The 15,386-nt window shown below is 43.3% G+C and overlaps 1 protein-coding gene across 5 annotated transcripts in view; it reads right to left on the minus strand.

The window, feature by feature from the left end:
* The window catches only part of SH3PXD2A (SH3 and PX domains 2A), a 351,604-nt gene that overhangs the window by 124,780 nt on the left and 211,438 nt on the right, over positions 1–15,386 (minus strand). For 3 of the 5 annotated variants that reach the window (XM_072621444.1, XM_072621442.1, XM_072621441.1), the window contains exon 6: positions 3,428–3,456. In XM_072621444.1, coding sequence (XP_072477545.1) covers positions 3,428–3,456 — 29 coding nt within the window. Of the gene's footprint in view, positions 1–2,536; positions 2,895–3,427; positions 3,668–15,386 lie in introns of those variants that run through there. The other 2 variants (XM_072621449.1, XM_072621447.1) reach the window with 2 other exon arrangements.

A 15,386-nucleotide genomic window follows, 5' to 3' on the forward strand; every position in this document is an offset into this window, starting at 1 on the left:
AGTCTCATGAAATTTCCCGATTCCATGAAGCTCTGGCCAGTCACCTGGCATCATGGGAATGTTCCCACTTGGAACTGGGCAGTTTTTTAAAAAAAGCATTAGATTTGGGATAAGAAGACATGCCTCTCCCAGCTCTCTTCAAACCCCTTGGGCAAACCACTTTACCTCATTTTTTTTCTCCATGAAATGAGGGGATTGGCCTGGCCTGGCCTCCAAGGTCCCTTCTGGCTCTGACATTCTGTGATTCTGTCCTCCTGTCTTTGATAAGGATGCTGGAGGAATGTTGTCTCCAGCAAAGCTTGTTCCTCCATGGAAGGCTTTTCTTGAGAGCACAGAAGCCACATTCACAAAAACTCTGGGGAAATTTTAAAGGAGGCTTCTGAAAAAAGCTGAATGGAAGGGTCAAATGCTGCCTCCTCCTCCATGAAATATTTTCTGCCGTGCCTTCTCCCTCAGCGAGAAGGGCTCTTTTCCTCCTCTGAACGCCTACAGTTCTTTGTTTTACCCCTCTTCTGACCCATTTTATTTCATAGTATAGTTATTTTTGGAATGTTGTCTTATCTCCCTTACTAGACTATGAGTGAATCTTCCTTTGAAGGCAGGGATAGTGTCTTCACTATCTCCCTCAGCATTCAGCAAAGGTAATTACATAGAAGAGTGCTCTAGGTCTTTTCAGTGGATTTAGTGGGTTACCCTATTTTACAGATGAGGAAACTAAGGTTTGCCCAGGTCACCTGGGTAGTTAATAACTTACTAGGCCTAGAACTTAGATCGGTACAGTCAAACACTCATGCTCACAGATCTAGAACTGGAAAGAAACTTGAAGACCATTGAGTCCTATTCCCTCATTTGACAGTTGAGGAAATTAAGGCCCAAAGAGGTTAAAATGACCTGCCCAAGGTCACATGAGTATTAAGCATCAGTGGAAGGATTTGAACCTATGTCCTCTGACTCTGGGTCCAATACCCTTTCTACTCTTCCATTCCTAGTTAATACCACACTTCCTCCCTATTCCAAAGTAAGTCTCATCCTATCAGATGTCATTCCAAGTACATGTCATCCAGTATTATTATGCTCAGCTCCTGATGCAACATGAAACTTCCTAGCCTAGAATGTACCCCATCAAAGACAGTCATCACTATAACAGGACCGCTCTTCTGGATGAACTGCAATGGCTCAGGCCTTAGCCAAAATGACTTCAAACAATCTCATATTGTGCTTTGAAATCAGAGAGGTGGCTCAATAGATAGAGCGCTGGGCTTAGAGTCAGGAAGACTCAACTTGCTAAGTTCAAATCTGGCCTCAGTCACTTACTAGCTGTGTCACCCTGGGCAAGTCACTTTATCTTGTTTGCCTTAGTTTCCTCATGTGTAAAATGAGCTGAAGAAGGAAATGACAAACCACTCTAGTATCTCTGCCAAGAAAACCCCAAATGGGGTCACAGGCAGTCAGATACAACTGAAAAATGTTTGAACAACAACAAAACCCAACCATATCCTAACATCCTGTGGTTCATAAAAATACACCCTTCCTCAACACTCCCCAAAACAGCTCAAACTAGATCAAAATATAACCGGAAAATGTTTAACAAAAATAAATAAAAATATAATAAAACACAGATAATATTACTATGTGGTTTTCCAAGTCAATATGTGTCCACAGGGATCCCTTCATATACTTTAGAAGCCTCCCCCATTTTTATTTGAGTTCATTCAAGAGAGAATTGGTTTGTGAGTGGATTGGGAGCAGGGGGCATGAAGAGATGGAAGGAGATGGATGTAACCATTCTACTGATCCCCCTCATTCCTCCAAGGGCACAAGGGGTGCTAAGAAGAGTGGATGACACTAAAAGGGACCCTGAATGGAGCTGACTCAGGCTCCTAGTGAGGTCTATTAAAGGTAGCCGTTTTAGTTCATGATGGAACCTGCTCCAAGAGGGAAAAGCTGCAACTGACACAGCGCACATGCACATGTGCGAGCACACATACACATGCACACACACACACAAGCAGCAAAGAATCATAGATTCCCACTGAGTACACACAGACATACAACACATACCTTAACAAGTACTTAATATGTGTAAACAGACACTCCATCCTACAAAACATCTTGCCACCCACCTATACACTCAACATACAAACAAGCCTGAATTCATACCACACCCCAAATACACAATTCCCAACACCCCTTGACATACACAACACCCAACACAGCCAATGCACAGAATATACACCCTAATATATGCAAGGCAACTCAACACATGTATAAACACTTTAGCCCCACAATGAAGAGTCCAGTGTTCATCTAAGTACAAACGTAGACATCTACCCCTCCCAGTGATGAAATCCTTTTACTGGTCATTTGTCCCAAGGCAGGAGATTTAGAAGGAGGGTCAGAGAAAGCCTGAGGAGTTGACTTGGTACTTTTACCCCCTTTCTTCCTCCCTTCCCATCTCCCTCCTTCTATTCTCCCCCAGTCCAGCTACTGGTCTAACTCATAACCCAGTTAACACCTCAGGCACTGTTATTCCTACCTCTCCTTTCTCAACTGGCCCCAAGGACCGGGTTTCCACCCTCTGAAGTCCTCATGAATCTTAGTGAACCTGCCCTTCCACCTTCCCAGCTTCAGGCAGAAGGAAGAGGCCCTAATGGTCTCCAGTGAAGGAGGGAGGGGCTGAGGTCAGGAGTAGCCAATCCATTAAAGCTCCATTTGGTACAAGTACAACCTGCCCAGCCCGATTAAAGTCCAGCTGATCAACAAATGCCCAATGCCAGAGGAGACGCAGTAACCCTTTATTATCCTCCTCAAAGAGGGACAGAAAAATAAACCTTCCCCAAATCTCTGGGAGTAGGAAGTTGGATTGAGGGCAGGGACTCAGGAGAAAAAGATTCATTTTCTAGAAGGCTGGACCCATCAGTAAACATTCATCAGTGACCTTCGCAATCCCCAATCCCTATCCCCACCCCCATCCCACCCACCCCCAAACACACAGAGAAGGGAGATCATGAGCTTTGGAGTCTGGCTGCTAGCATGCCTGGAAAAGAAGAGAAAAGAGGAAAAGGAAAGGAGAGGAGAGGAGGGGAAGAGAGGAGAGGAGGCAAAGAGAGGAGAGGAAGAGAGGAGAGGACTAGGTTTAGGCTTAGGTTTGGGGTTTTCTGTTGGACAGTTCTTCCTGGGAATGCTGAGGGGCTGGGTGTGCACCAAGAGGTAGGTGACCCCTGGATACAGCTTCTACCCAAATAAAACTGGATTTTGTACTATGGCAAACAGTTGAGAAACCTCAAGAAAAACATATCCCAAGTGCTTTGGAATGTAAGTCACTCTGCATGACCCCCAGGTGATCTGGACAGAACCTCCAGAGTACACGCAACAGGCAGAAGGAAGAGAAGGAAAAGCCAAACAGTCCAGAGGTCCCACGGCTTACCTGATTTTCTCTTTGAACTTCCATAGTCCCTGAAAAAGAAGCAACAGCAGATAGACATGGTTAGCTTCAGGGTGGCTGGCTCCTCTTCCGAGCCCTGGAGAGGAGCCCCAGGCTCCCACCCAGAGGCCCCAATCTCTCCCACTGGCTGCTGCTTGCAGGCAGAGGGCTAGAGGAATCCCCTGCGCAAGGGCTGGCCAGCCCAGCTCAGGCTCAGGCTCAGGCTCAGGCTCAGGCTCAGCTCTGAGAGCAGCTGGTGCTGCAGTCAGACTCTGGCAAAGCCATGTGATCCCCAAGGCAGGGAGAGCCTTCCGCAGAGCTGCGGTGCAGGCACGCATAGCTCTGGGCTCCTCCCGGGGCTTCCCCATCATGCCCAGTCTCCCTCCCTCTCCCTTTCTTTCCCCTTCATCACTTTGGATGGTCATAGAATTAACCACTTGGGAGCCCAACCACCAGAACTAGAGCAAGTGAATTCCCCCTTCCCTGACTGCATAGATACCAGAGTACAGAGAATGGAGAAGGACACGATCTGCCATGTCCCCTAAACCCTTGTTTAGGTTGCTCCCAGCCCCTAGACTACCCTCAATGCCCATCTCTCTGTTAATGTCCTAACTATCCTTCAATGACAGCTAAAAATGGCACCTTTCCAATGTACATACATACATTTATGGTTCTTGCCATAAATAATTGTTCCTTTAATTGATTTTATAGCATTTATATTCTTATGTATCTACATTATAATTTGCACTATATCTATCTGTGTGGCTTTATCACAAGAACTCGCTTACAAACTTCATGAAGGCAAAGGCACTACAACATTAGAATATTTCTCGTGCCTAATGCAATACAACTCAGTGAGGTAAACCTAAATATTTGTTGAATAAATTAGTGAATCTAATCTGATTAGCATTTAAGTTCCTGGGAGAAGAGACTTTTTCCTTTGTCTTTGTATCCCCAGCACCTAGTCTAGTGCCAAAGGGGAACAGGATACAAAGCAAGTTAAGAAGCCCTGCCCCTGCCTACAACAGAGGACTCCCAGCCATCACCCACATGGCCATCCCACTGCCAGACCCCTGCTCAATAATCTCCAGTGGCATCTTACTGCCTACTCTGGCTTTTAAAGCTTTTCTCAATCTTAATATGCATTACCTCCCACTGCCTTGGTTTCCCACCCCTGCATTCCCATCCCTCACTCTATAATCTAGCCAAAGTGGCCTGGCTTCTCTCTCTGATGTTCTTGCCTCTGCATTCTCACACTGTCTGTCTCCCACCTCCAGAATCCTTCCTCACATCTGCTTTATAAAATTCCTCTCTTCCTTATGATGCAGCACAATCACAATATTATACAATAATGGTTCTTTACTCTTTAAGGGGTCTACAGATAGAGTCAGAACTGTGTACTTAGGTGGGAAAAATTTACATCTTTATTACTTTCATTAACATTAGGTTTTCTTTTATAATCCTTTGTATTTCACTTTGTGCATTTAAAAATATTATTCTAAGAAAGGGCCCATTGGCTATACCAGAAAGCCAAAAGGGTCCATGACTCCTAAAAAGGTTAAATAAAACATATGATCTATAGGAAGTCTTCCCTTGATTCCCCACATTTACTACTACCCAACTCCCCAACTACTTGTATTTATTTGTTGTTATTTTTGAATTGTTTTAGTCCTGTTCAACTCTCCAAGGCACCAATTTTGGGGGTTTTCTTGGCAAAGATACTAGAATGGTTTGCCATTTCCTTCTCCAATTTGTTCTTTAAATACATGAGTGTATCCATATCTACATCTATCTATCTATCTATCTATCTATCTATCTATCTATCTATCTATCTATCTATCTATCCATCTAAGCTCTCCCACAAAATGTCAGCTCTTTCAGAATAGGGATTATTTCATTCTTTTTATTTGTACTACTTGTGTTTGTCCTTCGTTCTCGAAGAAGACCATGACATCAAGATGATGACATGACTTGCAGCTGACTTTGATTTGAGTGAGGGAGGGCTGTGCAAGGTCACCAACCTCACTTTCTTCTCCTGAGCCATCTGGGTCCAGTGGCCTGATATTCATCAGGATGACTGGACATGGCCCAGGATGCAATGGAAGACCCTGGCCCTTTCAAGCTAAGGTCTTATCACATTCTCACTTTGATTGAAATACACCCATTCAATGAATAGGCTTCTTTAAGTTACTCAAGGGATGGCCCCTTTAATGAAAAAAAAAATCAAGCTGGGAGGGGAAGACCCTCAGGGTTCCTGGGTAAAAGAGAAACAATTACTATTTAGTTATTACATCCATGCTGTGCTAGGTAGGTGAGGACTTGTTATCCAGTCTGTGAGCTCCAGAGTGAATTGGGTTTAAGGCTTGATCTTTGAGCAAGAAATGTAGCTAGTAAACCCAAAGGGAAAAAGGCAGCTTTTGGCCATGGAGTTTACCTTCCCTTGGGCAGAATACCTAGAGGCCAGAAGAGTGCCCAGTACATAATGGGCACTTCATCAAAGCTTTCTGAATGATTGGTTGATTGGTGTTTCTCTTTTCTCCTGGTTTGCAGAAATATCTTCATCTAACTCTAAACATTTAATACCCAGAATCTTAGACACTTAAGTTTAAAGGAGAGTCACATGTGCCATCTACTCCAACTTGCCAACCAGTGTAAGAATCTCTTCTAGACAGATCATGTTTGATAGGGGGTCATGCAGTCCCTGTTTCAATACCTCTCATGATGGGGAGCTCACCATTCCCCAAGGTAGCCCATTATGATTTTAGAATTAAGTCTTTGTTCAATTCTATTAGGTGGTCCCCTGAACCTAAGAAGAACAGGGTTGGTTCTTCTTCACTTCACATTGTGGACCAAGAAGGAAAAAAAATAATGAGGAAAAAAACCCCTAAAACTCCTGAGTTCCAGGCCAGTGATCTCTACTAACCTGAAACTATCCTCTGAGGAGAAAGGAAGATGGCATGACTCTGCTTTATCTATCCAGGAGAGGAAGCCCCTCAGATATCCCCCCAAGCTTCTAGAGAATGTCCCCTTAGGACTCTGTCCCCATTGTTGGTGACTGGTCCCTTAGTGCTGGATGGAAGGGTAGCCCTTGATGTGAGATTTATTGAGCAAGGCTTCAATCCCATATTTTCTCACCATCACCAGTTACAGTGTCTAAAATGCTATCATCAAAGACACATTCCTCAAAGACTTAAAAGTTTTGTAGTGACCATGAATCCTATTGAAAAGGAAACACTACTAGAAAGTGTCTCTCATTTACATCTCAGTATAAATTAGCTTCTCAGATGATTTCCTGTTTGAATTTGGAAGGGCCTACTACAGAAGAAAAATAGCACCACTCCCTAGCATTTTGACAGTGCTTTTACATTCCTTACCTCATTTAATCCTAACAAGAACCTTAGGAGGTGGTCTGGAAGTGCCTTTTCACTCTCACTCTACAGAGTAAGGAAACTGAGGTCCAGAGAGGTTGCTACATGGCTAGTAAGCTAGGACTCCAAACTGGGTCTTCCTGTCCACCATTCTTTCTGCTATTCCATGCTACCCGTGGACAAGGGACCCCTGGGAGAGAAGAAGTTGCTAGAATACAGTGAGGCATGGAGGGGGAATATCACAATTTTGATTCTGACCAATCTGGCAAACACCAGCAGGGGCCAATATGCAGGTAGAGGGTGCCCAAGCTTATTCATTTGTAGCATATGCAACTCTACAGCACCCTCCCCTTCTCCTAATCCTGGAACATGATCTAACAGAGAGGCACTGAAGGACAAGAAGTTAAGGATACCCAGGGTGCTCAACTCCGGTTAAGAGAGTTAATCAAGTGACTTGTCCCTTAGGTTGAAATTCACAGAGCTGAGACTACACCCTTATAAGCTTTCTGACTAAAAATTAGGTGTTTTTGTTTCACCATAGGAAAGCACAGGGAGTCTGCTGGTGCCGCACATGGGAGTGATAGTCAGCAACTCTCTAAAGCCAGACTAAGGATTTAGGAATTATATTAAGAAAAATCATACCCTCTCAGCCCCTAAAGAGTTTCAGTCTTTCATGGGGAAGAGGGTACATAAGACTTTGGTTCAATTTACAGGGGGAGCCACTTCTATCTGTGTGACCCTAGACAAGTTACTTAACTCTGGTCTCAGTTTCCTCATCTGGAAAACAACAGAGCTGGATAACCTGTGCATTTCTTTCTAGTTCTAAATCTATGATCAATCCTAAGTGTGTAATAATATAAATATATGGTAAAATGGAGAGACATCATGGTACAGTAGAAAGAGCAAAGGAACTGGAATCAGTAAAGAACCAGGTTCAGAATTTTCCTCTGATTCCTGCCAGCTGGGTGACCATGGGTCAAGTCACTTAACCTCTGAGTCTCAGTTTCCTCATTTGTAAACTAAATAACAGAAGTTCACTGAACTCACAGGGTTGTGGGAAGCAAACTAATGATAAATACAAGGTATCTATGTAAAGTATTATGTAAATTTTTGAACAAAATTATATCAAATTTTGGAAAACATTTTTATAGATATCTTTCATTTTTAGATCATCTCCATTTCCCCTTTTATCATCTACTTGTTAAAAATAGCAAATCACAAGAACTTCAGGGTGGTGGTACTGGGGTGTTGCCAGGGCTGGTGCTGGCCAGTTGACAAAGAGGTGAACTTAATCAGGGGAAGCTTCCTGGATGAGATGGTGACTTGAGATTAAGTAGTGGCTAATGGTGGGTAATTTGGAATTCTTCCCATGTTAACTGGCCTTCAGCCCAGGCCAATGTGGATGCCCCTAATAGGAAACCTCGGGGTCTTCCAGTTGAACACCTTTTAACAAATTTATTTTATATTTTTAGACGTTGAACGTGCTCAAAAGTAGCATAGGTATCCTATCCAATGGCTGGGATTTGCTGAACTAAAAAATACCAAATCTCTGCAGAAGAATGTGTGCACCAGCCAACTTCCTCCTCCCTCTCATCCACACCCAGTTCCCATTGACAATAGTGTAATACTCAACCAGGGAGGGGCCCCAGGGTTAGTGGGACTGTTTCCCTGGCTCTGGGTCCACGGCAATTCAAAAAATCTTAATAACTCCCCTCCCCACTCTGGCTTTTTTCATTCTCATCCACCCACACTCTTTCCAAGGCTTGGCCCAAAGTCAGTCTTGATAGAACCCCCAACATGTGCATGGCACAGTCTCTAGCCCGCTTCCTACTCACTGCTGAATCACATTCTCTGCAATTCCAGGGACATTGCAAGAAGAGGGGCAGAGCTCAGTGTTTCTTGGGACTGCCAACAGGTCAGCCGGGGAGGTAGGCTGTGCATGCCTTCTGTTCCTCCCATTACTGATGGGAGGGACAGCTCCTTTAGTGGGCAGGCTGGCACCCTCCTGGACTGGCTGCAGAGGAGAGGATGTTTCTTCTCCCTCCTATTCCCTTTCGAATTGCTCTACATGAAGGTAAGCCTCCCACTCCTCCCCTCCCTACGTTTTTCACTTGCTTCCCCCAAAGGCATACTCAGTCTTCCTCAACACCCACTCCAAGCAGCTAATTGCCTCAATCCAAGGATGTTAGAGCTGGCAGCTGAGAAACATATAAAGATCATTTAGTCTAGAGATTTTTAACCTTTTTCTGTGTTACGGAACCCTTCTGAGAATTTGGTAAACCTATGGATGAACCCTCTTTTCAGAATTATATTTTTAAAGGCATAAAATACATATGATTACAAAAGAAACCAATTATATTGAAATACAACCATCAAATATCTTAAAACACTTGCTGTAGCTATTTTTAGAGGTAGCAAGGTGGCATGATGGATATTATGTTGAATCTCAAGTCAGAAAGACCTGAATTCAAATCTAGCCTCAGACACTAGCTGTGTGACTCCGGGTAAGTCACTTAATCTCTGTTTGCCACAGTTTCTTTATCTCTAAAATGAAGTTAATAATAGTCCACACTTTCCCGGGTTGTTGTGAAGATAAAATTAGATAATATTAGTAAAATGCTTTGCAAGCTTTAAAGCTCTATATCAAAACTAATGACTGTTATTACTATATTAAAACACATTCACAGACTTCAGGTTAAGAACACTTAACCTAGACCAATCTCAGCATTTTACCCACTAGATGACTGAGATGCAGAGAAGGAAAACCAACCCCTTCTTTCTCTTACCCCAGCCCAAGTGACTTCAGTTCTAAGTGACTCGTCTTACCTACAACTCAGTATCTAAGGTATACCCTCTACCCCATCTATCCCTTAAGAGTCTAAGGTCAGAGTCACTTGCAATTACAAGCAATACTTGCAATTCAATTCATCTTTATTTAGTGCCTTCTTATGAGCCAAGGATACAGAGACAAAAATGAAACTGTTCCTGCACACAGGAACCTTATATTCTATTTGGGGAAGCAACAAGTACAAAGCTAAGTACAAATATAAACTATAAAGCAAGGACAAAGTAATGAGGGCAGAGGGAAGAATCAATTGTAAGAATCAGGAAAGACCTAGTATGTGAACTGACATATAAACTGAGCCCTAAGGGGGCCCCAGGTTATGAGAGACAGAGATGAGGAGGAATGGCATTCCAGGCACGGACCACAGAGATGGGGAAAGGCATCCCATTTGTGATAGGGAAGCAATGTGTCTTGAAAATACAGATTGGATCCTTACTACGAAGGGAAGTAAATGCCAAATAGAGAAGTAATAGAAGCAGGGAGAGCCAATGAAGCCCCTTGAGAGGGTAAGCAACATGGTCATTCCAGTGTTTTAAAAATAGCAGTTTTTCTGAGGTACCACCCCATACTTATCAGATTGGCTAATATGACAGAAAAGGAAAACAGTAAATGTTGGAGAGGATGTGGGAAAATCGGGACACTGATGCATTGTTGGTGGAGCTGAACTGATCCAACCTTTCTGGTGAGCAATCTGGAACTATGCCCAAAGGGCTACAAAAATGTACATACCCTTTGATTCAGTAATACCACTACTAGGTCTATAGACCAAAGAGATCATAAGAAAGAGATAAGGACCCACATGTACAAAAATATTTATGGTAGTTCTTTTTGTGGTGGCAAAGGATTGCAAATTGAAGGGATGCCCCTTAATTTGAGATTGGTTGAACAAGTGGTATATGAATGTAAAGGAATACTACTATGCTATAAGAAATGATGAGCAGGCAGATTTCAGAAAAATCTGGAAAGACTTACATGAACTGATGCTGAGCAAAATGAGTAGAACCAGGAGAACATTGTTCACAGTAACTGCAACATTGTGAAATGATTGACTTAGCTTTCTCAGCAATAAAATGATCCAAGACAATTCCAAAAGACTCATGATGGAAAATGCTATCCACATCCAGAGAAAGAACTACAGACTCTGAATAGAGATCAAAGCAGATTTTTTCACTTTTTTGTGGCATTTCCTTTTTGTTCTGTTTCTTCTTTCACAACATGACTAATGTGGAAATATGTTTACACGATTTTTACATAAACTAAATCAGATTGCTTGCTGCCTTGGGGAGGGGGGATGGGAAAGAGGGAAGGAGAAAAAATTTGAAACTCAAAATCTTATAAAAAATGAACACTGAAAACTATCTTTACATGTAATCATATAAAGAAAATACTATTTACAAAAAAATAACAGTTTTGCAACTTTGTGGAAGATGGAGGGAAAGGGTATAATACTGGGAAACTAAGAAAAGGCTATTGTAATAATCCAGGTGCTGAGGATCTGGATTAGGATGGTTGTGGCATGAGTAGAGAGAAAAGGTCAGATGTGAGAGATGTTCTAGGGCATAAACAACAAGGCTTGGCAACTAATTGGATAGAGGGGGTGAGTGAAGAATTCTAGATGACTGAAGGGGGCAACCAGAAGAGCAGCCTGAGCAAAATGGCATTCTTGATACACAGCCTCCCACAGCAGAGTCCTTGGCTAAGAGGTCAAAGATACTGGCTCTACTACTAGTTCTATCACTTTTTAGCTGGGTGACCATGGGTAAGAGCTGGACAAAGAATCTTCATTTCATGGAAGGGTAAAGCGAGGCCCAGAGAGATAATCTAACTTAGCCAAATTCACACAGTGAATAAATGTCAGAGCCCACATCAAACCCCTTCCCATTTCTCTATTAAGTCTGTTAATGGTACTATAATAACTACAATAATATCTAGATCTTGCAAAGCAGTTTTATTTAAATGTTTAAATGGTATTTAAATATTACATTGTAATATTTAAACATTTATTAAATAGAAAATATTAAATATTATTTAAATGATTAAATATTGTAAATATTTAAATATTGCATTTTATCTTCATAACAAAAATGAGGCAGATAGAGGTTAAGTGACTTGTCTAGAGTCACCCAGAGAGGTAAGTATCTGAGGCTGGATTTGAATTCAGGGCGTTCTGATTCTAAGTCCTGCTTGCTAATAGGTCACCTAACTTCTGTTGGGGAATGTTTTGAGTGGGTAGGATTTAGAGTAGCTAACAAGGGGTTAGCCTTTGATCTTGGAGATTTCATGGCCATGGAATAACTGATATAACCTGAGATCTATTAGTACCAGTAGGTAGCAATCATATAGAATCAAAGGAGAAAAAAATAAGACTTTGACTAGAGAAAGCTTGGCCACCCACTCACCAGGCCTGTCTCTTTCCCTCAATTGTGTCTGTTCCCATAACAAGAGAGCTGAGTCCAACGGGAGCAGGGAAAGAGAGGGGGTGAATAATACATGCATATCAGGTTTGACTGTCTGCCCAGGACAGCTTCTGTCTAAAGGGCTACTCTAGGTTCCCATTCTTATTCTGATGAGTGTATGGGGAGAGTGGGGGTGGTCTGATTTCTGAATTACTTCCTACCGCCTACTTAAGTGAACTGGCAGATGCAGAGACACAGGCTGCCAGCTCCAGCATGGTCTTGTCCTTGCTGTCTGCTGGCTGACATTGGGTAACTCTGGACTGAGCAACACAATGACAGATAATCAGAGCCACAGTGACAAAGGCTGAGCCTTGGAACCAGGAGTGAGTCTTTGACTTGCTGGGCTATCTTGGGAAATCTCTCAACTATTCTGGGGCCTTTGATGGAGGTTGTCACTGGTCTTTCCCTGACTAAAGTGGGGTCATATGCTGGAGCAAGAGATAAAGGAGACGAGAACTGGGGGCAACTTGGCCAGTGGTGGAACAGAATGTGGTAACAACAGCCATCATGATGCCAAGTAGTGGCATTAAGCATCAAGCAATCTGTCAGTGTTAGTGAGCACTGACTACATGTTGAGCCCTGGGCTTGGTAAATTGTAGTCCCTGCCCTAAGGGAGCTCATGCTCTAGTTGGGAAGACAAGAATGAGCCATACGAAAAGATAAATAATAAGACAAGGTTATGTAAAAAGAAATGCCAAAGAATGATGCAAACAGTAACTGATACTTTCAGAATTTGGAAGGAGGGAGGCGGGTGGATTAGATCACTACTTTACACTTTACACTTTACACACTTTAAAATCAATAATCCTTGTGAGCCTAGGTTTGGATAGACTTTGTGTGACCAGATTTTAGAGGGCTTTGAATGGTAGGCTAAATTGGTTGGAGTTGTCATGGAACTGGACTATTAGGGTAGATTGGAGGGGGCCACACTGATTGAGGAAAAAGAAGGGCCAAACCAGGGACCCTAAAATCCGATTTATCAAATTTCAGGAAAGCTGGGGTTTTCTTTTTCCATTTTTACTCTCTCACAAAGATGACATGCTAGTCATGTAATTGCATTACACACAATCATCTCAGGAGCAAGATGAGCTCAGCACATCCTTCACCCTCCCCTCCCAACAAGACAAATGCCTTTTGCCTTCTTTCCCCTGTGCTTCTATTCATCTCCTGATCTAAATTGTTGTATTGTGGGTCCTTGCCAGGAACATGAATCTGTCCTTTCTCCATGAGGACCATGTTTTCCAAGGCCCTGAGAAAGGCTCCCATTGTGAGCCTGTGGAGAAGGCTGGGGAGGCCAGAATTCCTTGCCCCAGGCAAAATGGAACTACATTCCTTGGGAGGGAAATTTGGAGATTTGGCTCCAGGCCCAGGAGGGTCTCAAGCACCCAAACTGCCCAAGATATACAAGTTCCTAACCTGGCCCCAGAATTCCCAAAGCACTTCCTTTATCTCAATCTCTATTATACCCCTTGTGAGGTTAAAAAAAATGAAACTGAGGCTTGGAGAGAGATAGTGACTTACCTTAGGTCCACAGCTAAGCAAGGGGAGAAACATGGTTCTGACTCCTAATTCAGGGCTTTTATGTACCTACTTTGGGCCTATCTATGTGGTAGGTACCAAGGGGCAATCAATAAAAGCTCACAGTCCACTGAGGCAGATGAGTCCTACAAGTAATGACAACAAAACCAGGCAAAGTGTTTTAAGTGCCTACAGAGGGGTGCAAATTCTAAGTGCTTTAGGCTTGCCGAGGATGTACCTTTTGTACTTTGAGCACTCAGGGAAGGCTTCCTGGAGAAGCTGGGCCTTGAACTGGAATTAGAGTAAGTGGGAAACACTGCAGGAGAAGGGGATCAAGACTTGGGGAGAGCAATGCATTGTGAAGTGGTGGAACTTGTCAGTGTAGGAGGGCAGGAGGAGATAAGGAAAGAATCAGATTCTACAAGCATCAAGCTTTATATACCCAGTTTAAAGAAATCTCTGGAAAGGACTGGGAGCAACTCTGGAAAGGACAGATCATTGTGCTTAGAGAAATCCAGCAGGGCACTTGGAATGACATTCTTTTCCCCTTCTTTGTTTCTCCCCTTGGAAAGTCATGACTAAGAATCACGTTTCCATCTGGTTCTGCTTTTCCTTGTTTGTGCCATCAGAATGGAGGTCTGTGTACAAGAGAGTTAGTTACCTACCTAGGAGGCTCCCCACCCATTCTGAAGGCCTCCAAATGGGCCATGCAGGGACTAAGGTTTGGGCGCGCGTGCACGCGCACGTGCACACACACACACACACACACACATACACACACACACACACCCCATAGTATGAGGGAGGGGATGGTTGGGGCTCATTCTTTGGCTGTGGATCCCCTACCAGTGCTGAGAAGCCTGAGCCCCTTCTTTCCCTCCCAGTCAGGTCAGGAGTTCACAAGTGGCTGAGAGTTCTCTGTTGGAGGGTGTTCACACAAGGTTCCTCTACTTCTCCTGCCAAATCAATCTCTTCCCATGGAGCTGTTCCAAGGAGGCCCAGCCAAGGATGGTGTTCCTGACCTGGCCTCCAAGGGGAAGGCCACACCTCCACCCCACCTTCCTGGAGGGAGAGAGACCACCCAGCATCTTCCAATCACCTATCCCACCAGCAGAGCAAACTGGGAGTGGGGTGGGAAAAGGGGGAGGCAACAGTAGTTCAGCCATGCTTAGACTGAGAATCTGCCTTCCAATCTCTCCAGTTCCTTAAAGGCAAATCCACCTCCGAGCTTTTGCTCACAATATCCCCCCAACTCCTGGAAGTCCCTTCCTCCTCCTCTCTACCCATCATTTTGTTTTTCTTTCTCGGATAAAAGGGGGGGAACAACTAAAGAAGAAAGGGAGAGAGAGAGACAGAGCGAGAGAGTGAAGAGAGAGAGAGAAAAGAGAGAAGCAATTTTTTAAAAAAATGCACACAGCAAGAAGATCAGAAAGGGCAGCCTTGAAAGTTATATGTTGAATATATTCTATTTTTTAAAAGAAAAGCAAGCAATGCACAATAGAGATTTACAGTTTCATGCACAATCCTCTTTCTCTCTTCTGCAATGATGATGATGGTGGAGATGATGATGATAGCTAGCATTTATCTAGCACCTACTATGTACCAGGCACCATGCTAAACAATTCATAAATATTAATCTCATTTGATGCTCACAACAAGGTAGAGGTGTTATTATTATCCCCATTTTACAGTTAAGAAAGTTGACTTGCCTAGAGTTACACAGCTAGTAAGTGTCTGAGGCTGGATTTGAACTCATCTTTCTGATACCAGACCCA

This window comes from Notamacropus eugenii, chromosome 1, assembly GCF_028372415.1.
Source record: "Notamacropus eugenii isolate mMacEug1 chromosome 1, mMacEug1.pri_v2, whole genome shotgun sequence".
Classification (NCBI taxonomy): domain Eukaryota; kingdom Metazoa; phylum Chordata; class Mammalia; order Diprotodontia; family Macropodidae; genus Notamacropus; species Notamacropus eugenii.